Source organism: Anser anser (genome assembly GCF_964211835.1).
Source record: "Anser anser genome assembly, chromosome: 26".
Classification (NCBI taxonomy): domain Eukaryota; kingdom Metazoa; phylum Chordata; class Aves; order Anseriformes; family Anatidae; genus Anser; species Anser anser.
Window position 1 is genome coordinate 1,571,514 of NC_139747.1, and position 25,013 is coordinate 1,596,526.

The following is a 25,013-nucleotide window of genomic DNA, read 5'->3' on the forward strand; positions in this document are numbered from 1 at the left end:
GATAACACTACAGCATAGTACTTCAGATATGAAGAACAGAGATAGACTGAGTCTGAACACTTTCCATCTGGGGAAACAGTTGTCCTCTGCTCCCTGTTATATTAAAAAATTTTGTCTTTTGTGCTAAAGGAGTTTAAACCAAGTAACTGTTCCCCCTGCTCATCATAACTCTTAATTAATCTACAGTGCTTTTATTTAAAGCTTAACATTTTTCCTCCACTGATTAGAATTACCCAATTTTTCCTACCTTCATCTCATTGTCCCCACATCTTATCATACCTGACAACCAAAACATGCTTTGATGTTGAAAATTAAATTTAGAATACCATGCTACAAAATATTCTAGTGTATTTTTGCATTTTTTATACAAAGCGTATTAGTGTTAAATGGTTTTCCAGACGTTTTACACCCGTCTTGCCTATGTGGAGCAAAAGGGCACTTTTCAGGGAGTTTTCAATTTGCATTAGCCTCTTTTATTATATTGCATTGTTATAAAACTGTGAGTATGCGATCCAGGCGGAACCTCTGAGAGAAACAGACTTGCTGAGCGTAAATGCAAATCAATCAATCCACATTAAAATAAAAGAAATCTCTGAAAAGAAAAAAAAGAAAAGAAAAAAATACACAAAAAATGGTATGCTTTTCTATGGTATGTCAAAGTGAGCACTTGTAAAGACAGTAGTGCCTCAGTGATATCAATACGTATTTAACCCTAAAAGAACAGCATGTTTCCATGCCTTACAAAACCTAGAATAGCAGAACATTTACTCACAGGCTATGCGGACAGATGCCTTCCTACTCTTTGAGGTCCCTAGGTGGCTCCATGCAACACACTGACACCAGTAATCTTCTGGCCCATGGAAGTCCTCCACCTGCTGTCTCGTCACGTTGATGAACACCTCTCGAATTTTCAAGCCTGAAGGGGAAAGATACAGAAAATTAGCCAATACAGGCTATCTTACTTGGGCTTAAAGCTACGGTTAGCCAAACCTTTTCTTTTAATTAAACAATTCCATTTTAAATCAAGGCAAAGCTCTAATTACTTTGATAATGACATACGACTGCTAATTAAATCCTAAAAGCTGAATAGGTCACAATGCACTGGGTTAAAAGAATTACCCACCCACTGTGGTCTTTGCAAGAATGTAACACTTCAGAAACCTTTTATCTTGTGCCGTTTTCTCCCAAATGCTTATTTGGATTTTTATAAGATGCAATAAAATTGTATTCCACCTAACTCTTAGTGACCTTGAAAACCTTTCCCAAGTACCCCAGTAGGCCCACCCAGAACTACCCCTGCATGCCAGGAACTAATAAAAGCCCCACTGAATTCCAGCCTCAGTTCCAGCCGTTTCCTCACACAAGAGAGAAAAGCTTTGTCCTACAAGTGCAGCATGGGGAAAGCTAAGCTCAAGCTAGTACAGTCTGGAAGTTGTTAGAAAAGATGAGAGAAAATAAACGGCACATCTCACAAATGGAGATGGTCCTCTGCCACTCTGCCACAGGAACCAAGGGATCCAGCTTCAAAAGTGAAGCCTTGCCTTTTTTTTTTTTTCAGCTTTCACAAAAAGAAGCATTTATAACCTCAGAGAGGCACCTGACTTATTTTATACCATTTCTTTCCTAAAGCAGAGCCTTGCTGAATTCATCTGCAGTGCACTGTTGGTTTTCTACTGCAAACTTGCTTGTTTATTAAAATGAATGCCTATCTCTTTCCCAAGGTGGAAATCAGTTTCACCTAGAGAACTGAGAGAAGGATCTAATGGAATAATGAAGGCTAGCCGGGAGTAAGGATGGGGAAAGCCCCGTGCTTTTTCTTAGCCTGTCACCATTTTTATAACCTCCTAAGCACAGATGAAATTTAGCAGTGTTGCTCTTCAGACCAGAAGCATTTGCTTCTGTCAAAGTTTGCAGGTAAATACAAGACAACAAAGACCAAAGTCTTGTAAGCCTGACACTTTATTTTACATGCTTGGGATATTTGCCATGTCTGCAGCTCCTTTGTACGACAGTGTTGGGGAGAGGAAATATAATCCAAATCAGGGTTAAAAGGCATTAAGAATCATTTAAAAGCGCTAGTCGGAAAAACATTAATTTGAAAATTGAAAGAATTCATGCCTACTACTTTCTTCTTTTTCTCCTCTGGTGCAGTCCCAGGATACTTATTTCCCCTTCACTGGAAATGAATGAAAACTCAATCTTAAAATATTTCATGCCTGTGAAGTTTATAAAGCAGCAAGAAATTTCTAAACCTGCACTCCATAAAAATTGGCTTCTACTTAATCTCAGGCATCATTAACAGCTGGGTATTTCACTTCTGAAAGGCACCGGGAAGTCAGCTTGTTCCCTGGGTAAACAAGAGAGATGAGGCCCACTGGGGATGCTCAGGGAAGAGGGCTGGGGAAGGTCAGGCGAGCTTTAAATACTACAAAGCAAGTCAAAATTTTTGCTACATTTTCAGCAATAGCAAAGGACATTTTTATTTCTTTTCATTTATCCTGTTTGGCTTGTCATATTTCACAATAACACCTTAAGATATGGCCAAACCTGTGACAGCTTCCTAAGTTGACTCAATAATCATTTTAGTCACTCAAATATTTATTCACTCTGTAATAAGCAAACAGAGGTTTCCTGGTTGTTTTTATTTGTGCTTTTTTTTAAAAAAATATGTTGATGCATTTTTCAAAATTGTTTACAAAAAATCCCTTTTGTTTTCTGTCAGGATGAAAACAAGCCATTATGAACGAAACCTCACACCTAGAGCTCAGCAGGTCTGTCAGAAGCTCCTCTCCTTGCTGACACAGACTGTAAAATGTATGCTGAAAGTGCACCATCCCAATTTAAACATCCAGGCTGCTCTGACAGCAATGAATCCTCGAATTCTCATCCATAAACAACCATTTTGTAGAGCGATCTTTAGAGGTTAAAGATAACGGCAGCTACAGTAAGTTCCGGTAAAGAACATCTGAGTCCTGGTGCACGGGACGTGGACCACAGCAGGCCTCAACTGGCTGAATATTTCATGTCCCACCTTGCTGTACGACCCTGACAGACACACGCTTTCTTGATAGTGTAAGCTCTGACAAATGAAGCTGTGTGCAATCCCTGGATCATCTCAGTCCAAGCTACAAAGCATCAAGCTCCAGAGCCTCCAACTCCAAGCTAATTTGCAGCCACGTCCAACAAGGTTGCAACCCATCTACTTAAAGACTTCTTTGACAAGGATGAAAAATGATTAGTCCCTGACAAATACTGACCTTTCTACAACGGCCTGTCTCAGTCGGGAATCGCTTGTCCGGCATTCAATTACCTGACACGCACTTCTGTGCACCCGTGTGCCCTGTATCAGTGGGTCTCTGCCGCCCACACACCCACGGCTGCCCTGTACACTCCTGTGAAGGTGCTGCGGCCTACTAAGTTTACTCAGCCTCCTGCTGGACCTGAGCACATCTAGCTCACCTCCCACCCTGCCATCAGCTTATTCCCACCATGACCTCTAAGTAGCACCTTCCTGGGGAAGAAAATCCTCCCTGTCACCAGCCGTTAAGCACAACCTTGCTGACAGTGCTACCGTTCCCCCACCCGGTTACGATGCACTGTCTGTCTTCCGAACTCTCTCAATTTCTGAGCTACTCCAGGAATTTTTGGATGCAGTGAATGGAAATGAGGAGTTGAGAACTACCTGTTATACAGCTTACTGGTGCAAGCAACACAACCTTCCCTGATACCAAACAGAAAAATCACCACGTGTACGAGCAAAAGCCATTTCTAGGCTCATTGCTACTGTAAAATTCTGAGCAGTCATCACTGAATACAGGCACCTGCTGCTTCACGTTTGTTAAGGTAGAATATTCTCCAGCCCAGCGCTTCCTTTCACTGACACATTAATTAGTACAGATAAGCCTGCATTTTCTGAAGCAATGCTTAACGTGCTTTGAATCAGGCAACCAAACAGCACATGACTGTGAGGGGCTGGGGGTCCAAGGTTTGAGAGGGGGACAGGTAGGAATCCAGGCCCTTGCAAAGGTCTCCCTGGTTCCCAATCCACAAAATTGATGCATCCGAAATAGGAGAATCACAGAATTGTTGAGGTTGGAAGGGACCTCTGGAGAACATCTAGTCTTTGGGGAAAGTTAGGTGTTGTTTATGGAGAAAGTACACATATTTTCATTTGTTTTAGAAACAACTATGGAGAGCAAATCTACTGGGAACAGAGGCATATATTCTTCCTTCATCATCACTATATTTTATCAACAGATATATTCACCTGCCCTCTGCATCTCAAGAAATGCCAGAAAAATTGTTCATAGGAAATGACACAGAACGAAAAATCCATGCAAATGAAAAACAGGCACATCATAAACACAAACAACATTTTACCTGTAACTTGTAAAACTCTAATAAGCACTGCAAGTCCAACCCTTTAAATTATTGTGCAAATTATAACCATCATCTTTTGTTACACGGTACAGCCTTGCAGAATATAAAATTATGACTATGGTACTGATATGCTAATAAGCTTTCTGCACTGCTGGATGGTTTAGCTGCAGATAGACTAATGCTGGCAGCAGATGAATAATTGCTCTCCATGTACTAAACATAACAGAGCTGCACAGAACTTCAGCATTTGTCAGCTTTATTTGTTTAAATGAGAAAAACGCTGACAGCAGTTATTGCTGTAATCCTTTTCTTTATCAGACAAGAAAACTCTAGTTACTCTTAGCAGGTTTGATCCTGTGGCGAAATCAAAAGTTGAAATATTTGTAAACTAATTCTGAGATTAAAAAAAAAAAAAAAAAACAAACAAAACAAACAAACAAACAAAAAAAACAGAAAATGAGTCAAACCATAACTATTATATTTTTATCACAGTAGCATCTAGTAGCTCAGGCTCTTACTTTCCAAGTATATAGAGTGAGCAAAGTTCCTGTTCTGCTACATTTATGGAATAAATAAAAAAAGGCAGACTACTACTTTCTGCAGCTCAGGAAGCAAGGGAGAAGATGAAATAACTTGGTCTATAACTGACCAATCGACTGTGACAGCACAGAGTTGGGAACCTGGATCCATCACAGTCATAGTATGTGTTGGCTTGCCTGCCTGGACCTTCTGCATCAACAGCAGCAAAGCCACAACAGACTTCAGTGCAAGCTCCTCAGGCCCACCAGGACCCTTGTACATCCTCAGCATGTGTCAGGACCTAGTGTTTAAACAAGGACTTTACAAAATTACAAAAACTACATCTGTCCTCTTGTGCTGCTCCTGTTTTTCAAATTAACATATTGAGTCCTGTCTCACTCTAAGATTTGTATTTCTCCCCTATGAAAATAGTAGCTTGTGAAATTGCATTTAATATTCATCACAATGATAAAATATGCCCATTGCCTGCCAGCAGCTGTCCTTCCTGTCCTTTTAGAAATACACAATAACAAGCTGTAGGTAAAATCCATCAGCAACAGTGTGCCTTCAAGTACCACTGCCAAGTACTTCTTGCATACACTTGGCTAAGAGCATGCTGGCAGAGATGCTAAGATACATTTCTTGCAGTCAGCATTAAGTTTCCTCTTTTTTGTTGTTGCTATTTTTCACCCCTCTCCAAAGCTTCCTCTCTGAATTGTCATCACATAACAAACAGTGGAAGAATGGAAAAGGACAGACCCCTTTTCACTTAGTGTGACCTCCTTTTGGTGAACACACCGGAGCGCTCCCTTTAACCAGAGGCACCATTCGTGGCGCAAATTCGAGTGCAGCTTCTCACAAACGGAGCCCACGCAGCATGCAGAACACTGCGTGTGCCTGGTAACAGACGTGTTTATGCTCAGATTTGACTCCAGAAATGAGGGCACTGCCACTATGCATATTTATTCTCCCCCACAAAAAACAACAACAACAAAAATAAAACAACAAAAAACAAGTCTGCTGTTTACTGAAGACTGGGGAAGAGTTCTAAAATAATTTATGGATGCGGATACATCATGGGAGAGAATATCCAGGATTGTCCTTCAACATTACACTGTTGCCTCTACCTCCCTTTCTGTGTTCTAAGGACCACTGCGGTAGCTTTCAGAACACACAAACCCCCTGATCTGTCTGGACCACACACTGCTCAAATAACAATACTTTAAGGGGTAGCTCTGTCCTTGGGCTAAATTAAAACCTGCAGCATTTATATTTTAGATCTCATTTGCTAAGCCTGTGCCTCCACGTCTCAAAACTCAACGTTACTGGTTTCGTTAAAAAACAAAAAAACACAACACAACAACAAAAAACCCCACCACACTTAAAAAACAAAGACCTAAAGTTGCTTTATCTTTTTTTCATTCTGTTATTAATCCAAGGCTTAGAAAACGTAATTGCAGTATTCACATGACGGATTTTCATTAACCATATGGAAGGAAAACACTTAGGGTGGACGTTTCTTCTACACTGATTCAGCATTGCCTTTAGAAGTAAAGGTTTCACCTATTAAATTCTTTTTGAAAAGGTAACTGTAAAAATTAAAATTCATCCAGATTAGCATTTATAAAAAGCTGTTAAGATGAAATTTCTTCAGAATGTGTCGCTTAAAAAGAATTCCAAACACCACTGTCACTTTAGGAGACATTATCTTCTTTTTAAAACAGCTTCTTTCCTCTCAAAAGGTATTTCTTATATTGATAGAGAGGATGTTATGCCTACGCTGCTATTTCCAATACTTGGAGTTGCCTAGCAATCTTGGAATTTAAAAAGAGGAGGAAAGCAATAACAAAACTGAATTGTGAAATTACAAGACGGTGCAGCATTAAATTGGTTTGCAATACTTATCAAGATGCTTCTAAATGAGAAAAGATAGAGGGTGTGCAGGAGGCATGATAAAATCTGTTGATCATTTTCAACTTTCTCCCTTCTTATTCTCTTTGTTTAGATATACACTTTTACACAATCGATTTCTCCTGCTTAACTTCATTACTTACCAAATACTTATCAACGCTTGGGGGTGAAGGTAAATGTCAAGTCATGCAATACGCTGATGTTGCCATTGGTTTTTGGGGTTCATCCTGACAGGAATCTCATAAAAGCATCGTTCTTTCCTGTTTGTATTTCCCACTACAAATTACGCCATTGAAACACACAGAAGTTCCCTCTAAAAACTGTTATTTTTTTACAGAAAGCTCTCTGTCTATGGTAGCCCTGTGTCTCCATTTGGAAAAGGTGGTGGTGCATATGCAACTTGTTACTGTCTCTGTGCAACACCTCCTGCGTCTTCAGTCACTTTAATTCCCTCCATCTCCCCAGTTATAGTATGTCTCTTCTGCTGGGATCTGTATTCCCCTTCTCCGCCTTTCAGGTCTGACCTTCTCCTGCCCTCTCCCACCCACTCCTTTCCATTTGCATTTGGGAAACTTCTTCTCCCATCTCCACAAAGCTGTGTCTACGCAGTGCAGCACAAGCACACACAATCTGTCTTTACCCACACGTGGAGCCAACCAAAACACGCTGCTGCGGTAGCCCGGCAGTAAACTTAGGCTGCTGCTCTGCGCCCGCTAGCACAGCCTACTGGCTGTGCTCTGAGCAGAGCTGGCACTGTCATAGGACTTCTGAATTTGTGTCTGGTCCCACTCTTCAGCTCAGTACAAGCCTGTAACTACATGCCCTGCAACAAGCCCCAGTGCTCCTGTTTGTGTATCACGGAATGTGCTCTGCTGTACCTTGCTCTGGTTTGTATATTGCTGGGAGACGCCGCACTCACTTCTGTCTTCCAAAGGACACATCAGCCCTTACCTGTGGTCTCATCCATGCTTTCCTCCGACACGTGCTCATTTTGATGGACCCATTCACCATTGCACTTGAAGAAAATCTGCATAGCTGGCATGGCTTTACAGCGTAAGACAATGGGGTTGCTTTTTATAATGTAGGCATCATCTGGTTCCTCCATAAAATGAGGCAGAGTTCCAGGAGCAGATGGGATAGACTCTGGAAGGGCTTCACTGTTATCATTTCCTGAAAGGGAAGGAAAGGAAAATACACATTTTTCATGTTGTTCCATCTTTGTATCATCTCGTTTAATTGACTGGAAACCATTTTGTATTTTATTAGAAACTAATTTTATTGGAGAAAAACTTGAAGAACTTGATAGTTGTCAGGATTGTGCTTTACAAGGAATTTGACAGATACATACACAAAAATAAAAATTTAAATGCAAGAACTGTCAAGAAAATCAAAGCTTCAGAAAAATGTATCATCACTAATGCCATTTTTACAGATGGCAAACTGAGGCACAGAATGATTAAGTGGGTCACCCAGGGTCACACAAAAAGCCTGTGGAGGAAGTAGAACTAAACCTTATCCTTTTAAGCAACGGTCCAGAGCCTTAACTACCAACCTTTCCTTTCTTTCAAACGCTAAATGTAATTTCTTTTACACAGTTGCTGCAGATTTAACAGGGATCAGAGTGCTAACCACAGAGAAATATATTGATATGAACAGCATTACTGTAGCACTCCAACAGTGGAATAAGCAAACTGCGATTTCATACCCACTTAGAGGAAATTTTCAATATGCTTTTACACTGATCCCATTTACTGCAGCCCCTTTCAGATGATATAAAAGTGGAAAAGTGGTTTCTGTAGGGCTAGAACCTGCAAGATGGTGAGCTTTCTCAGCCTACAGCACGGGCAGGAGGATCCAAAGGCGTGCAGTCAGCACTGTGCAAGCCTACATGTTCCGATTTCTGTGCTTAAACATGAACACAGAAACACTCAAACACAAGCTCTGCCTCACTGCAACTCTTCTAATTGAGTCAAATCCTAGATCCTGTGTGAAAATCAGAAACATCCCATTGATTTTTAGCAACACTGGGATTCATCTCAGCAGTTTGTCAGCTTTGTGAGAAAATTCAGAGAACAGCAGCAAAAAATAAATCAATTTATGAAGGAAGATTCCAAATTACTGAGCACATACAGTACAGCCAAATGGCAACAGAGGAGGACGCAGTCTGTATGCAGATGAAGGGCATCCAGTATCAGAGACAGAACAGCCGATGGCAATATATATGTGATTTAACCAAAAATAATGAGATGAAGTTAGACAAAAAGTAATTTATAATGAAATAAGTAAGTCTAAAAATGGTCACAGGTCTAGGAGGTTATAGAATAGTGAATATATTTTGTTACTTCTCTTAAAAATACATCTCTCGTTTAGCACTGTATATCTGCATGCAAAAATATACCCAGCGTATGTGCTGTGAGATAATTATGATTTTGAAATAAACTCAAGAGGGTTCCATTTTTCAAATGGGCCCAATGTTTTAAACTACATTTTCAGTGTACTTTATAAAATATTATCATAATTCTTAGCATTTTACTGCTGAACATTTATGCCAATTTCCATCTTGTCAATCTTCAGTAATACTGAGTCCCTGCAGGCTTTATTAAACCCATGCTTTATAGGAAATAACAAAAATGTCATTATGAGATTTTTGGAGAGGCATGGAAATCCCAAGCTCCCATCAATATCTGAGTGCTTCACAAGGCAGCAAGAAGCCCGTGTGGAGGAAGAACGGTGGATCATCTCATAAGGACTCATTTAGCCAGAGAGCTTACAATGACCACCGTTATCCCACTAAATTTGCTACTTAGGGTAGGACACAAAGGACGAAATCCCAGCTGCACTGAAATTAAGGGCATAATTCTCCTCGCGAGTGGGGTCAGGATTTAACACTATGGCTTTACATTGCTAACATGTTACTGAGGAGCACCTAAAACCAACAGATTGTAAAATAACATTTGATGGACAGAGGTGATGCAGTGCCTACAGCTCCCTGGGCCTGGAACAGGTACGATCACACACTGAGCAAGAGCTACTTCATATTTAACTACAGCTCCAGCAGGAAATTTATCAGTTATTGAGAATGCATATCCTTTCTCATGTCCATTTGTAACAGTTTACTGATGGCAAAAGTGAAGCTGGATTAAAAAAATGCGATTTTTTAACTTCACTTTCAAGGGCCACCTTTTACTTTATTCTTGCTTTTCTTTTCATCCATCCTGCATCCCCTGCTAGCAAGGACTCCTTTCCAGCCTTGAAGTCTTTCCATTTTTAATCTCCAAGTTATATATTCTTACCTATCTCTACAAAGAAAGTTTGTCATGCTAAAGAAAGGTTAGACTTGTACAGAACTCCTCAGTGAGGGATTGCAGAGTGCTTTACAAATCTTAAAACCACAGAATAAACCAGAAGACTTTATAGCAGAAATATGTTTCCCACACTATCTCCTCAAACATCTGTACAGCAAATAAATGCATTAAAAATAAAATCACCATTAAGTCTGATCTCTGAAACGCTTCTTGTCAAAGCCAGCAGTACACCCATTAGTAACAAAAACGTAGTACTTGTACAAGCTGCCCATCACGAGATGCTCATGGATTCATTGCCAGCCATCTGAGTCAGTGGTGTCCTGTGATTACCCCAAATGTCTTCAGTAACAGATACTGCCGTGATGTACTTCCATTTCCGATATTACCTACCAGATCATCAAACTCCAAATGTGCATGCAGGCGTGACAGAGCTGAGAAATTCACATGTTCAAGGAGAAACTACTCCGATTCCACTAGCTGCTGTGCTGCAGTACAGCTACACGAGGTCCTTCAGCGTACTGAAGTTCTTTGAATCATACTGGAGTACCAGCAGAAGTGAAATTTGCTACATCCCTCTCCCTGTACTTTTGCAGCTCTGTTAGAGGGTGACTTCCGACATACTGGCATTGCCCCGTAGTGAGCCCCACCTTTTCAAGGCGATGGGCAATTTCCTCAAGACCACCACCACGACTGGTCTCTCGATTTCAATCTGCCCGTCTCGATGCTGTGTGAACGGGAGGTCACACAACAGCCTTGTGTAACCTCCAGGGGAGGGCAAAATTATGGGAACAGAGACTAAAGAAAGGAGTGTTTGTCCCCAGATGTTATTTCACGTTTAAGTTCTAAACAATTTGGCTACTGCAATCGGTAGCAAAGCAAGATCAGACAAATTACGATGATACATTCCAACTCTCTTTAAAAACAATTTAGAAGTACTTAGCTGACACAGGAAGATGCATCAAACCAGCCAAATCTCTCTCACACAGCTCACCTCCCTCACTGATCACTTGAACTGAATGCAATTCATTGCTTCAGAGCTACGCTTCTCGGAGGTAAACTGCAGAAATCCAGCATTCCAGAACACAGGATAAAAACACTGCTTTTGTGTCTCTAGGAGCATACATACGTATATGCAAGCACACCCACCCAACCCCAATAAATACTTAAACAACAGGAGCTGTCACAGACCTTGAACACATCAATGCTAAACTGAAGGAAGACAATGCCCAAATTGATGTTCTGACATCCTAAGAACCAGACGCTGCCCACTCGTAGCCAGGTAGAACAAATCCCACGGTCAGGTCCTAAAAAAATATTATTTAGAAGGCTATTGCTAATGTTATATAAATATACGTGCATTTCAGGATAAATACTGCATTAGCTGAGATAACTAGAGCAGCTGCTGACCAAAGCAAAACCTCTCCTCAAGTGTACTTAATACTTGTGGTTTTTAATGTAATGCATCTTTCTTTTGTGCATCATTTTTCTGTACCCTAATTTGTTTTAAAATTTATCTGAGGCCTACTGGAATTTTATACAGGTTTTGATTTCCAGTTATTAAGGCTTTTAATTTATAACTGTCGGTTTTCAAGATTCAGGCCATTCGTAGTTACCGAAAATTGGCTGTTTTAATACAACAGTGAATGACAGAAGACCAAACTATCAAACACAATTCTTATATTTTTCATTCCTGGAAAATTACCTTTCAGGAAGTGCTTTGTGTTTTATGATCTGCACACTAGTCCAATAGGGACTTTAAATCTTTTTATGACAATAATAGAAACAAAAAGAAATGAGAAAAAAAAAAAGGAGAGTTAGGAAAAAACAAAATTCTTCTGTGAAATAAATATACTGCTGTTAGTTGTCAGATCACGTTTTAAAATCTTGATAGAGATGAATCCTTCAGCAGTTCAAATACGATTAGGATAAAATTTAAATGTTACAGTAAAATTTTGAAACAATGAAAAGTCATGCTTCCCAGGCATTTTTTCCAAATTAAAAATTGATTTTTAAAATAAGTAAGTAGCCTTACCTTTCCACATTAAAAAAAAAAAAAAAAGTTTAGAAGTGTCCCAAACAAGCCAAGTAGCTTACTGGAAATTAATATATATATATTGCTTCCTTTATCCAGGTCCCCTGAACTTCTAAATCTTGGCATTACCGTTTGGCTTCCTTATGAGGTTCTTGGATGTCTTCTGCACGCCAGGCCTAACCCCCTGGGCAATGCAGAAAACTGCTGTCTGTTGCCAGACCTGGACTCGCCTATTTAAGTCAGAAGACAATTAGTGATGACCAAAACTGAACTTCCAGACACCTTCTTTCTTCACCTTTCGTGTATTTGATATCTGTCATTTACTACAGACGTAAGTAATGACAACTGTCATCTTCAAGTGCGTTCATTTTTACAGGAGAACCAGAAAATGAAAAATTCCTACCACGGAGTACATAAATGCCTTATGCACGGAGCGGCTTCTGTACCAAAACTGGAGCCGTTCTTCAGTCAGAAAAGCAACTTAGGTGCGATCTGCCTACATTCCTTTAATCATCTGACCCTCTCCCATACGCAAAAATGTGATTTTTTTTACTCAGACATTGTAGGAAATACGATTTTGCTGTCCACATGAAATCCTTTAATGCCTCTGTTACTTCCTCTAGTACACGGATTTACTAAAGCCTACAGGGACATGGTATTTAGCAAAGATTGACAATACAGGCAACGGTGAGAGCGGTCAGTAATAAAACATGCATGCTGATGAGTTCACTGCATAATTTTTCTTTAAGTTCTATACATTGAAGGGCAATCCAATTATTACCTACTCAGCGCCACTGGTAAATGATACAGAACTACTTAATGAGCGTGAGTGCCACGGAGCACTTACTGTACGGCCTTTTTTATTTGCTTTTCCTGCTTTTCCTACTTCAGTATATTCCCCAAAGACGTAACTTTTAAACTTACTGAAATACTTGAAAATGCTTTTTATGCTTTTAACTGAATTCCTTGTTTCTTTTGCAATTGCATAACACAGTCCGAGGCCTAGCTTTATTAATAAGCAAGTCTGCACACACCTTGATTGTGCATTTCAGATGCCAAGGTAAGGAAGGCAGTACTGCTTATGTTCAGACACATTCAATATTTGTTATTTTCCAGCAGATTCCACATGACAATGATTTGCTTTAATGATCAATATTTAACTCCAGAAATGAATGTCTTAAAAACAGTCTGGGAAGAATGCCTTCAGAAAGAAAATGTACTTACGCACCTATAAGCACGCTACGTTTACAGGTGAGAACTAGTGTGGGTAAACCTTTTCACTACAAATTTTCCCACAATGCCTGTAAAAAAATCCATATGGGGTTTAAATGGATTAAACAAACTTGGATTTAATTCAATTGGACATTGCTCTGTGGGAATCTCATCCTATTTCACTGTTGACGTGATCTGATTAAGCATAGTCTGCTTTCTTTTGGTAATAAACCATGCTACAAAAACTGGACAATATTAGAAGGAAACTTCACGGCAAGTCAAGGTAGGGAATTAAGAACCCCCTGGGACTGCTGGGCTGAACCAAAGGTTGTAAGATATGTGAAGCACCTTGAGGCATATGAACAGGTAATTAGAGCCGAAGCATGCATGTATACATCATAAACAAATATTTAGAATCATTTTTCTATCTCCACCAAGACGTTTGTTCCCTTCTCATTTCAGCAGGGCCTGAAATCATAATTAGGTTGCCAGGACAATACCCCGTGAGTATAAGATACTAATAAAATATCAAAGTAGAAAAACATAAAGATGCCACTGATGTTTGAACCAAAATTACTTTCTGATATGAAAACAAAACAAAACAGTGTCAGTGCAAGTCTGCAGAGACTGATACAGTGGTAGTGCAAAGATGCCAGTGCCGCCATGCATTTACAACAACCTAATCTATAGGAAGCAGCATGACACCAGTGGAAATCAGTGAGATTCCTGTGAAAGTACCTTGCATCCATCTATTCCTCTCTAATGTGCACATGGCACAGGGTGTGGCTGAGCAGGTGCGTATCGCACGTCATGACCTAAGAATTCAGGTAAGGTTTCATCCTAATGTCTCGATATAAGAAAATGCAGTTAAGGTAAGTTTCCATTGCAACACAATACCTGCCCAGCTGCCCTTTAGTGCTTCACTGAAGGATAATGCTTAATGAACCAGCCACTGCAATAATTAAGTCAGATACACATGAACTAACAGAGTATTTTGGGTTATGTTTCCGTGTGTTACTGTGACACCGAGGCACAGAGAACAGGAACACTGTCAAGCAGATGAACTTGCTTTTGAATAAAAATACCTTTGGAAGTGTCAAACAAAAACAATATATATTTGCACCAGTTCTCTCTTTTTTGTGTGTATGCTAACTGTAGTTTTCAGGGCTGTGAAGCACAAGATAAAATCAAAGAAATTCAAACCCAGAATCATCCTCCATGATCAATCTAATATCACAGTGAAGGCTCTCAGCAGGTAAAAAACATATGACAGCTAAATTATTTCTACTCGATTTCCAGAGTGGACTGAACCTTGTAGCAAAACTCACGACTTCAAAATTAAGTACCTAACAAATAGGACTTTTTGATGACGCTTATATACCCAGGAGGAATAAAGACTAAGAACACAAAAGTTGTTATTTTCAGGGAATTCGGTCATGGAGCAAGTAGATTACAGGCCTTTGTTAACATAACCCAATAAAACAACTCTTTATACTGGATATTCATCTACCCTACAAAGGACCATTTCTTCTGTTTTTAAGTTCAGTGTCTGTGTCAGTTGCCACCTATGTTTTTAAGAGATGTCCCAAAAATTCACACCCCGTAGGATGCCATCTCGTGGGGAAGCTGAAATAAAAGCTTATGGACAAAATAAAAGCTACGCATAGGACCCCCTCCAACTCCTCTTGCTGTGCACATGAGATCGGCAACCCCGATGGGGTACAAGGCCTACTGGTACTTGAAAAACTTGCCTGTGGAAGTGGAAACCCCCACGCTGCTGTAACCATCTTGGGCACTTAAAAGGATAGGTGTTCCTCTGAACAAAGGGAGCACTGGTGGGAAATCAAGGATTCCTTAAGAACATGCTATAGGACCACGATCACTTTTTATTTCACATCTTAGCAGCCAGGGTCTCCTACGTTTTCAGCACATGTTGAAAGTCACAAGTGCAGTACACACGTCTCAGCAAACCACCCTATGATATCAGTGTATTAGTTTCATCAGACCCTCTTACTTCCTATGGATATAAAGTATAAACTTCCAGCAGCTGTACCATAATCCTTCTCATCAAATATTTGGGTGACAGGTGGAAAATTGTTCTGCCAGCTGAAGGAAGACAAAATCCATTCCTCCTGGCAATTTTCTGCAATGAAAACTCCAAAAAATGAATGTGCAATAAGTTGTGGAAATAAATCTAAAATATTATCACACAAAAGCAGTGTGCTCAAAATCTTTAGCTGCAAACTAAACCTGCTTATCTGAATTTTAAAGAATTTCATTTCTTTTTCTATGTGCATAGGCCTAGATACTAGGCTGGGTGCTTATACTTGAAACTATTTGTTTTACACCTGTTTGCTTTTTTTTTTTTTTTCCTCTCCTCCCCATTATGCTTTGCTTGAAATGCTCAGTGGTTTCTTTGATCACTGCTTTTAAAGCATCTTGCATGCATCAAGAAAGTCTGACAACAAATCTGGGAAGTACATATTATCAATTTCATTTTCCAGAAGGGTAAGCAGTCAGTCTGCAAACAGACTCTGACTGAGAGCAGGCCACGAGACTAGGAACCAAATGCCACCGAGCTGCGTTCCCATACTTCGTAAAGCCATGCTAAGATGCACACTCCGTTCTCTTCTTATTTAGAAGGCTTTGGATGACATCGTGTCCAGCTTCTTAGCAGAAAAGGAGAGTGAAAGTCCATACCTAATCATGGGAATAAGTTGTCTTAACAGGATTCAATATCAAGACAACTGCGAAGTAGCGTACATATATTTAAATGCCTGGGTATCTGTTCACTTTAACAATCCTTTCCTACATAACTACTATACATCTATGAAGGTTTAAAAGGTTCAATGCTTTTTCAACAGTGATAAAACAGACACCTAAGAGAAAGTCCTTGTGTGCATAACCGATGATCTACAGGCTCAAAAGTGGTGAGCGGAACTGCCTGAAGAGTGACAGAGTGACCTGCCACAGCTGGAAGCAAGTGAGGGAGCCTGCTTGAATAAGTCACTGCTCCGCGGTCAAAAACCCCATGATAACTGCCCATGGGCACGCCATTTGTCCATGGAAAGGCAAGTCAACGTGTTGGTCTGAGCCACCTATTCTTCTCACTGACAAGGAACACACATGGGGTGCCTCCAAACGCAAACCGGGGAGGTAAGCTGTAGTTTCCTAAAACGCTCTGATTTCTTGTATTTCTCTGAACAACCCCTTTTTACCCCACTTTTCACCAAAAAAAACAGTAACAACATTATCATCCAAATGACTTCTCACACTGAATCCATTTGAAAAAGACACTATGATGTCAACAAAATTTTGCTGTGACAGTATAAAAAGAAACAGTTTATAAAAAGAAAAAAAAAATAAGCCTTTTTCCTTAGTACCACTTTCCCTTTCTAATGTAACGTTCAGCTGGCATTGCTGCGCCATCTCTGGTCATTTCACGAGAAACTCGCAGTCGCATGAAATTCGTAAAAGCATCTTTCCATAAACAACGTTTTTAATGGGTTGCAGGAGGGTAGGACATTTATTTCCACCAATGAGGCTTAATACGTTCATAAAACATTACTGGTCTTTTCTATGCCATCAGAGATTTATGTGGTATACTATTGTAATCCCTTATGTATTCTAAACCTATCTATATCTAAGTTATACATATTTATAAAAATGATATATTGCATTTATTAAATATTAAGTGGATTAGCGGATTACAAACTTGAAGAATCTTTCATACATTCATACATTTATTTAACATCTAGATTTTTTTTCTTTAAGCAGTAGGCAAGGAATATAAATCTTTAAAGGAAAAAGATTCTCCAGCATTCTAAAGAGATGAATCTGTGACAAAAAAAATGCAGTGTGTGAAGAACATCAAACCAAAAGAAAAAAAATCAACTTTAAAATGCAGTGAGGAAATACTTGATAATGCCAGATTTATCCATGTGAAGAGAATCACACGGATGAGGACAATGACTGCAGATTTAGCTACAATCAGAACTGAAAGGCGCAAGGCCTCACTAGTTTATTCAATGAGCTCAGAACATACCTAAAATTCTTCCTAGGTATCAAACACCTAATATCGCATGCTGACTAGACAGAGTTTATCTTAAATAGCAGCAGTATTAGTTACAGAAATGTTATCACTTTCCTGAAAATTTGTAATATTTATCAGCTGGTTGTAGAGAGGGAGGACACTGGTGGCTCACTGCGCAGCCACGTATTTCCAGATGGTGAAGTAAGATGTTGAAGGTTAAAGCTCTGTTGTTGCCTAGGATAATTGGCCTGTTTAAGGTAACAAGAAGGGAACTCTGAATAAATTAACCAATGTTGTTCGGCTAACTGATGTTCCAAGTGCCTCAAAGGGCTGCCAACTGTAATGGGTGCCATTAAAAAGTCAATATTTACTTACAGTTTCTACACTGTGGAACAGGTCTTGCAGGCAGCTAGAGAAAATCACGCCTACAAGTTAACACAGAAGTACAAGATAAAGCAGGAGATATAAAAGTGAAAGAAAGCTTCTCTGGAGAGCTCTGCCTGGATTTTGGTATATTTAGGTATCTCACATTTGCATTGAGAGCTACAGCTATTTCTTTAGCAGACTGGTCTTCCACTCCAGCAATCATCATAGATTAAGCAGCATCCTAAAGGAGATGTTTCTGAGAGCCGGGACGAGGTCTCCTCTGAAGGGCTTGTGCCACTGAAAGTCAGTAACAACCTCCACTTTGTCCCATGAATGGTTTAAAAACCCAACAAGCATATTTGATCCTAGTTCTTTTTTGAAGTCTTATTAAATTGCCAGTTTACATGTAAAAAGTACGTGTCTATGACTGAGAAGGGGTATGAATCAGAACCAACCTAGAACAGGAAAAGCCAATACGCTCATTGTCATCCTAACAATGAATATAAAGAGGGTGGATTTCTTCCATCTGTGAGAATCTTAGAAAAATAAATCAATTATCTTACTGATGATACTAAGAGTGCAGCATATAAAATTTGTAACTGCTTGGATTCTGTTCAAGGATAATGTATAATTCACCAGCAGAAAGTGAATGATGTTAGGGTAAAGTTAATGTGCTTATTAATGTAAAAGGCAAGGGGAAATGACCATGATGTAAGTAACTTGTTCTTAAATAACAGCAACTCATTTTTATTAGGTCCCAGTAAATTGGAGAAAACCAGTAACCTGCTCATATACTTGAGCCGAAATCTAATCAGACTTTCTCTAATAGCTTAAATCTACTGCCCTTATTCCAAGTCCCACCCTGAAATCTGAAATTATGAGGACGCAATTCAGCTGCTAGTACTGTTCAAAACATACTCTAGCTGTATTACTCTCCCTTCATTGACAAGACTGTAATTATAATTTGGATCAGCTGCACTGTGATGTATCAAAGAGATTAACTTCCGTGGGAAAAAATAACCTGAAGGAAACTAAAAACTCCAAGTTGTCCACAAATGATGAGCGTAAACTAGGATTTCTCCCAAGTACAATTACTGACTTAACGTAGCTGCTTATCAAACCCTGGGTCAAAACACAGTACCTGCCCATGCAAGTACTCCAAGCTCAGCGGCACAGCAATAATAAGTATAATGAATTCATACCCAGCTCATAATTACACCTGCGGTACAATGCTTATTCTTAGCTACAGCAGCATTTTATTTACTGAATGAGCCACCAGAGCTCTTTCCGCGAACTCAATTCACAAATCAATTGTCATTATTAAGGCTAAAGGCTTTGATGTGCCCAACTGCCAATTCAACTGCCGAGGAGATGCTTACTGCAGAGCTATTCACATTCTGCTTCAAGCTGGACTACAGAAGAGTTTTTGTTTTGTTTGTAAGCAAGTAATAAGGCTGCCGCATTACAACTGCTGATAATATATTAAGAAGGAGGGGGCAAAGAAAACCCACACATATGCCAAACTGCTCTTCTCTTAAAACTACTGCAGCATCAAAGCTGTTCTGCAGATAAATGTCAGTTTAACTTCTTTTGTAAACGTTGGAGGAAAAAAAATATTCTTCCTGCACCACAGAATGATAACGCACACAATTCTTGAGGACAGATGTTGCATAACAAAGCACGTCTACGTTTTTCTTTGGCTGCCAGCAAAGGAAAGATAAGCAGTATCTGTTTCATGCCGTGTTTATAAGCTCAGCAGAAAGTCTCCCTGGCTGCTGTCCATCCAACCTTTCCCATCCCTACATTCCAGCAAGAAAGGTGTCAGTGACCTGATGTTCTCAAACACTGAAGGCGTACGATTGCATTGGAGCCAAGGACAGAAAGAAGCATATACCAACTTTGAAGCAATAAAGCAGAAAGATCAGGGAATACTTATTTGTCCAGAGACTGATATTTGCATGGCTAAAGCAGGATTTGTATTCTGGTACAAAAACACCTCAAGGCAAAAATCAACCTGCACTTCGTAAACATGCAAACATTGACATCAAGTCCTATTGTTTTTAAATGCAGATAAAAATAACCTTCTTTAGAAAAAACATATGGAGATCCTATCTGATATTTTCAAAACATTGTATTGGAAGTTTGTATTGTTTGTATTGTTTGTTTTTGTATTGGAAGTTTCATGTTAACCAATAGTATCATTTACCTTTTACTCCTCTGAGAAAGCACAGAAACCTTAGGTTTTGTGCTGAACTTCAGCACAATTTATTCTCTTGTACTTAATATTTAGATAAATCCTGTACTACTACGTAACAAGGTAAGCCTTGAAAAAAGGTGGTTGGTTCAATGTGCATTGCCATGAAGCCAGCCCAAACCTACTTAATCAAAAGGCTCATTCTAGAGTTTCTTTGCTCTAAGATTAGTTAAGCTGTACCACTGTGTAGACAATGCCGGGCTTGGCATTAAAGCCCCGCAGGATCTTGGTTTGATCCCAAGTAACACAAGGCTGCCATCCAAACCCCAAATGAATTTTTATCTACACAGGAACTGTGATAAATGGGGTAAGATGACGAAGATATTGAGGGATGTGTAGAGAGTAAGCGTATTGACCGTATTCTGTTCAGAAACAGCGCTTATGCCTACATGCACTAATTATAATATCACCTACAATATCTTTCCCATTTGAAAAGTTGGCATTTTTCATCTGTTTTCTTCTTTTGCCTTACACAGTAACCTTGCTGTGAATCAAACTCGAATATCAGTCACTGTCATAAGTAAATTACAGTATGAAAAATGTCAATTGGCATTTAAATCATTACTATCTGAACAGACAATACCACGATTCCAAACACAAGAGGAATTTCTCCTCCCACCCGTTCCCTCTTTTAGCCAAAGTCCATTACCAAATGCACAAGTAAAGTGGAACAAAACATGAATCACAGGGCAAATCTGGGCTTATTTAAAGGTACTGTTTTATACGTGTATGAAGTAAATTAAAACCAGGACCTGACCTGAGGTACTTTATCCAAAGTTGTACTAAGAGTTATACTTATGTGTATCCATCTTTTGTTATATTCCTGTCCTTGTCATACTCACTAGAATAGCCAGTGCTACCCCTGGTAATTCACCCCAAGGAAGTGAAAGAGCATTTTCCTTCAGAAGTCACAGTAAAGTCACAAAAAGATATAAATGAAATAAGCACAGATTCTTCACTACACAGCTTGTTCACTGGCAAACACTCACCCTTTCTTTCTTTAGTCATATTGTCAATAAATAACAAATATGTTTCTAGCACTGTGAAATAAAACTTCTGGAAGAAATGGACTAAGAAGGAAGATAACTCCCTAAATTAATTCATCCGCTCCTAAAAATACTGTCAGAGAAGACGGTATTATGCTTATGATGAGATCTGGGTTCAGGCTATCTTAATTACCAAGACAACAATATGGAAATGCTCGTTTGAAAAAAGCATAAGCTAGGACACAAAATCAGTTCTAAGAAAGCAAGCTCTTAAACGATACGCCTCTTGTTTTCATACTGACAGTGCTCAAGAGCACTGCTGTAACACACATCTTGAGGTGCTCAATAGTCAAGAGTGGAGACAACAGTGAAATTCTCAGCAACTGTGTTTTGAATCCCTAATGATCTAATTAAAACTGGACTAAAGAATGCTTCTTATGTAACTGCAACCTAGTAATATAAGAATATATGTAACATGAGGTATTAACAGACATCATTCTGACTATAATATACAGTGCATTTATTAGAATGAATTTAGATGAGATGAATACTAGATTGCCAAATTCTTATAAAATACAGAAGTGAAACTCATATGTTAGTTTGTGTTTGCAAGCATTTCCATTCCTCGTCCCATTTTACAGGAATTAAACAGAGCTAGAGAGACAGAGGAATTAAATTTAATGAGAATTCTGAGTTGACTATTAATTTTATATTCATATACTTTTTCATGTAACCCCTGCTTCAAATACTTTACGAAATAAACAAACAAACAGAAAACAAACAAAAAAAAAACCAGTTGTAACAGCTAAATGAAATAATCTCAAAGAGAGAAGTAAAAGGAAAGAGTAAAAGAAACATCTTTTACATCCTATTGGTATAACGGCACTGCAGACTGGGCAGCTCTTCATTAACCCACCTGCCCTAGACTGGTCACTATTCATCAGCAGCAGTGTTACTCCTGGCTGCTATGCATGCAGCCCGATCCATCTGCACAAGTACTATAATTCAAATTCTGAAGCAGCAGTTGAGATGAAAACCCCAAAGGACAGTCCAGAAACAAAAACATACTCATGCATTCCTGTGCTCCCTCTCCAATTAAAGAAATGAATTCACCAAGTCGGACATAACAGGGAAGAAAAGATTAGGCAACAGAAGGAAAAAGAAAAAAGAGGAAAATTGCTCTAGAAGGAACGCATCACACAGTTATCACCAATGTTTCAAATTAGCACAGCAAGTTATCTGTATCCGATTGTACTCACGAAGCATGCTGCATGTGTAAAATATACAATATATTTTCCAAATGAGATTGGCTTGCCATAGCCACATCTGCTGTAATGATACATTTTCAACACCACCTGGCAGTTTTGTCTTAAAGCCCTAAAGCAAAGGGAACCCAATCCACCTGTGGTCTTTGCTCTCATTTGCTGTTGACCACAGCGACTTAATCCGGAGTCAAAAGCTTGGATCCCCTGCACGCCTTCTTCTGGCTCCTTAAGTATTACAGACCCTCTCCTCTTGAGAAAGACAGTCTTTATATTCCCATGCTTCCTAACAAAGGGCAACCAGCTAATAGGTTGAAAATGGGTGGCATTAAATGCCTAAAGAATAGCTATTTTTACTCACCTTAATAACACCGTTTTTGAAGAATAATCTTATATCTATCCCTTTTTTTTACAAGTACTCTGCTGAAGATATCCTGCAGCTTTACTGGTTGGTTTGATTAAGCCAATATATCTGCAATTTCCTAGGCCACAGTAAGTAGATGTACTCTGCAGATTCATGATTTTCTGCAAAGAATATTTTCAACTTTAATACCTTAGTGAAATTCAAGGTATGACTGGGGTTATTCTCCTGCCCTATAAAGCTTAAAATTTATAATAGATCTTAGTCAAAGATATAACTCCCATAGAATATGGAATATATATACATATAAATGATAAAATAAGAAGAAGCTTATGAAACATCATTCATATAGGACTCCAGAATATTAAGTTTTACATATAAGAACAGTGGACACACAGAAAAAACTTTACAGATAGAAAAGAAAAAAGAAAAATGCATTTATGGGAATACGTGTTATTGCTGCTCTCCCTTTTAGAATCACTACCCTAACCTCCATGCAGCTGGAAGTAAAACAGTAAAATATTCTGGCACGCTGTAATATTATTTATAGAGACCTGTGAGGCATTTCCATTCGTTTATGTTACTACAGTTCTCAGAAGTTGTTTTGTAGTACTAGAACATAAGATTTCTCTGGTGCCCTCCAGTAAATTGTTTGAACAAATAAAATACATCTTTTGCAATTCTTCTTTCTTCCTCTCTTCTGTTTATTTACACTCGGATAACCTTTCCTAAAACCAGGAAGAATTTAAGATATCCTACCTGAATTGAGAGAGTAACATCTTTTGGAATTTTCTTGATTGCCAGTCTTAAAGATCCTTTACACAGAAGACCTAAAATGTCATTCATCAACAGCCATGATGATGGCTCTTGTGCTGGCACTGGCACCATTGAAAAGAGCCTGGCTCCATCTTCTTTGCACCCTCCCTCCAGGTTTCGTATATATTCATCTCTCCTCCAGGCTGGGCACTGCCAGCTCTCAGCCTTTCCTCACAGGAGATGCTCCTTCCCCTTCATCACCTTGGTGGCCCTTCATTGGACTCATGTCCCTCTTGTTCTTCTATAACAAATTCACCTCAGTTCTCTGAAATTTTTGCTACCTGGCAGCTATTGTCCGAATTATCAACTTAAACTGCCTGTTTATGCAGCTACTAGTAGGGGGAGAAACAAAAGAACCCCAAAACAAAGCAAAAGAGAAAACCAAAAAGAGATCAATTTGAAAATACTGTCTCTCAAGAACCTCCTACACCAAACGCCCCTACAGCTGACAGTTTTGTGCAGCACAAAGATTAATAATTTTCAAAACCTGACATTTTCCAGCTGAATCACATGCTACTTTGCGAAAATTCTTTTCTATATCCGGCCCCGTGCTGCTTTGCAAGGAGAAGGGCATTTTAGGCTTTGGCTGCTTTTGTCACGTTAAAGGCCTGAAAAGACTTACAGCTGTTGGCTCCGCAGCAAGCCGTTCATGCACCAAACATGCACTTTTGGGTGAGACTGGCAATCTCTCTGTATTTGAATCGTTTATCCTTTGATGCCCATCAACTGAATTCTCTTGTACTGAAATCTAAATAAAACACAAGCCTTGAAAGTAATAAAGCACATCCGCTCTTTTCCCCTTCCACCCCTCAAATCAGTTAAAGTATTCACCAGTCCTATGGCTTACTCTTGCATGTATTTCATTGATTACAACCTTCTCTACCCGTGGGGTTTCAAGCAATTTTACTAAATGCTGTATTTTCTGATCTTTTACAGTACAGAATGCTCTACAAAGAAGCCTAGAGCAGACCACTCTGTATCATAAGCTCTGGAATCTAGACCATTTCCTGATGTTAAAAATTCCTGCACTGGGGATAAGGAAGCATAAAATTTGAAATTTGTGATTTCAAAATCTGGCCTCAAAAGTCCCACAAAGCCAAGGCCAACAATTCAAGTTTTACATTGAACGAGCCAAAGGAGTGTATCAACAAAGTTGATGGCAGAGGGGCTGGACAGTGATTGAGGAATTCTGTTGAATTTTCTTCTCCTTCTGCCTGGATAACCAACTAAAAAGGACATGGAGCTTTCTCACAAAATCTTTAAAAACACGGGAAGGTGGATGACTGGTTTTACTTATGATCTCTAAGTTCACATAAAATTGCCCTCTCCCTAGACCCTTTCAATAATTAGCTGTTCTCTATTAACTCATTTTCTTTACAGAGCTGCAGGGTAATTCTAGCAAACAGTAGGACTATTCTAAAAAACAGTAATACATTCCTACATTTCAAACTGCAGTCAAGTCCTTGGAGAGAAGAAAATTAAAGAGCTCAGAAACAACTCTTAATAGATCTTCTCTGTGGTTTTTGGCTTCGTGTTATTCACAGATTACAGAAAGCACGATATTTTTCCCCTCCTG

General features: G+C 39.2%; 1 protein-coding gene across 6 annotated transcripts in view; it reads right to left on the reverse strand.

Annotated features, from left to right (window-relative positions):
- The window catches only part of UNC5D (unc-5 netrin receptor D), a 155,884-nt gene that overhangs the window by 66,272 nt on the left and 64,599 nt on the right, over window positions 1-25,013 (reverse strand). For 4 of the 6 annotated variants that reach the window (XM_083812026.1, XM_083812025.1, XM_083812024.1 and 1 more), the window contains 2 exons: window positions 7,762-7,980; window positions 773-916 (listed from right to left, as the gene is read on the reverse strand). In XM_083812026.1, the coding sequence (XP_083668152.1) occupies window positions 773-916; window positions 7,762-7,915 (298 nt within the window). In that variant the 5' untranslated portion in view covers window positions 7,916-7,980. Of the gene's footprint in view, window positions 1-772; window positions 917-7,761; window positions 7,981-11,303; window positions 11,420-25,013 lie in introns of those variants that run through there. The other 2 variants (XM_083812027.1, XM_083812028.1) reach the window with 2 other exon arrangements.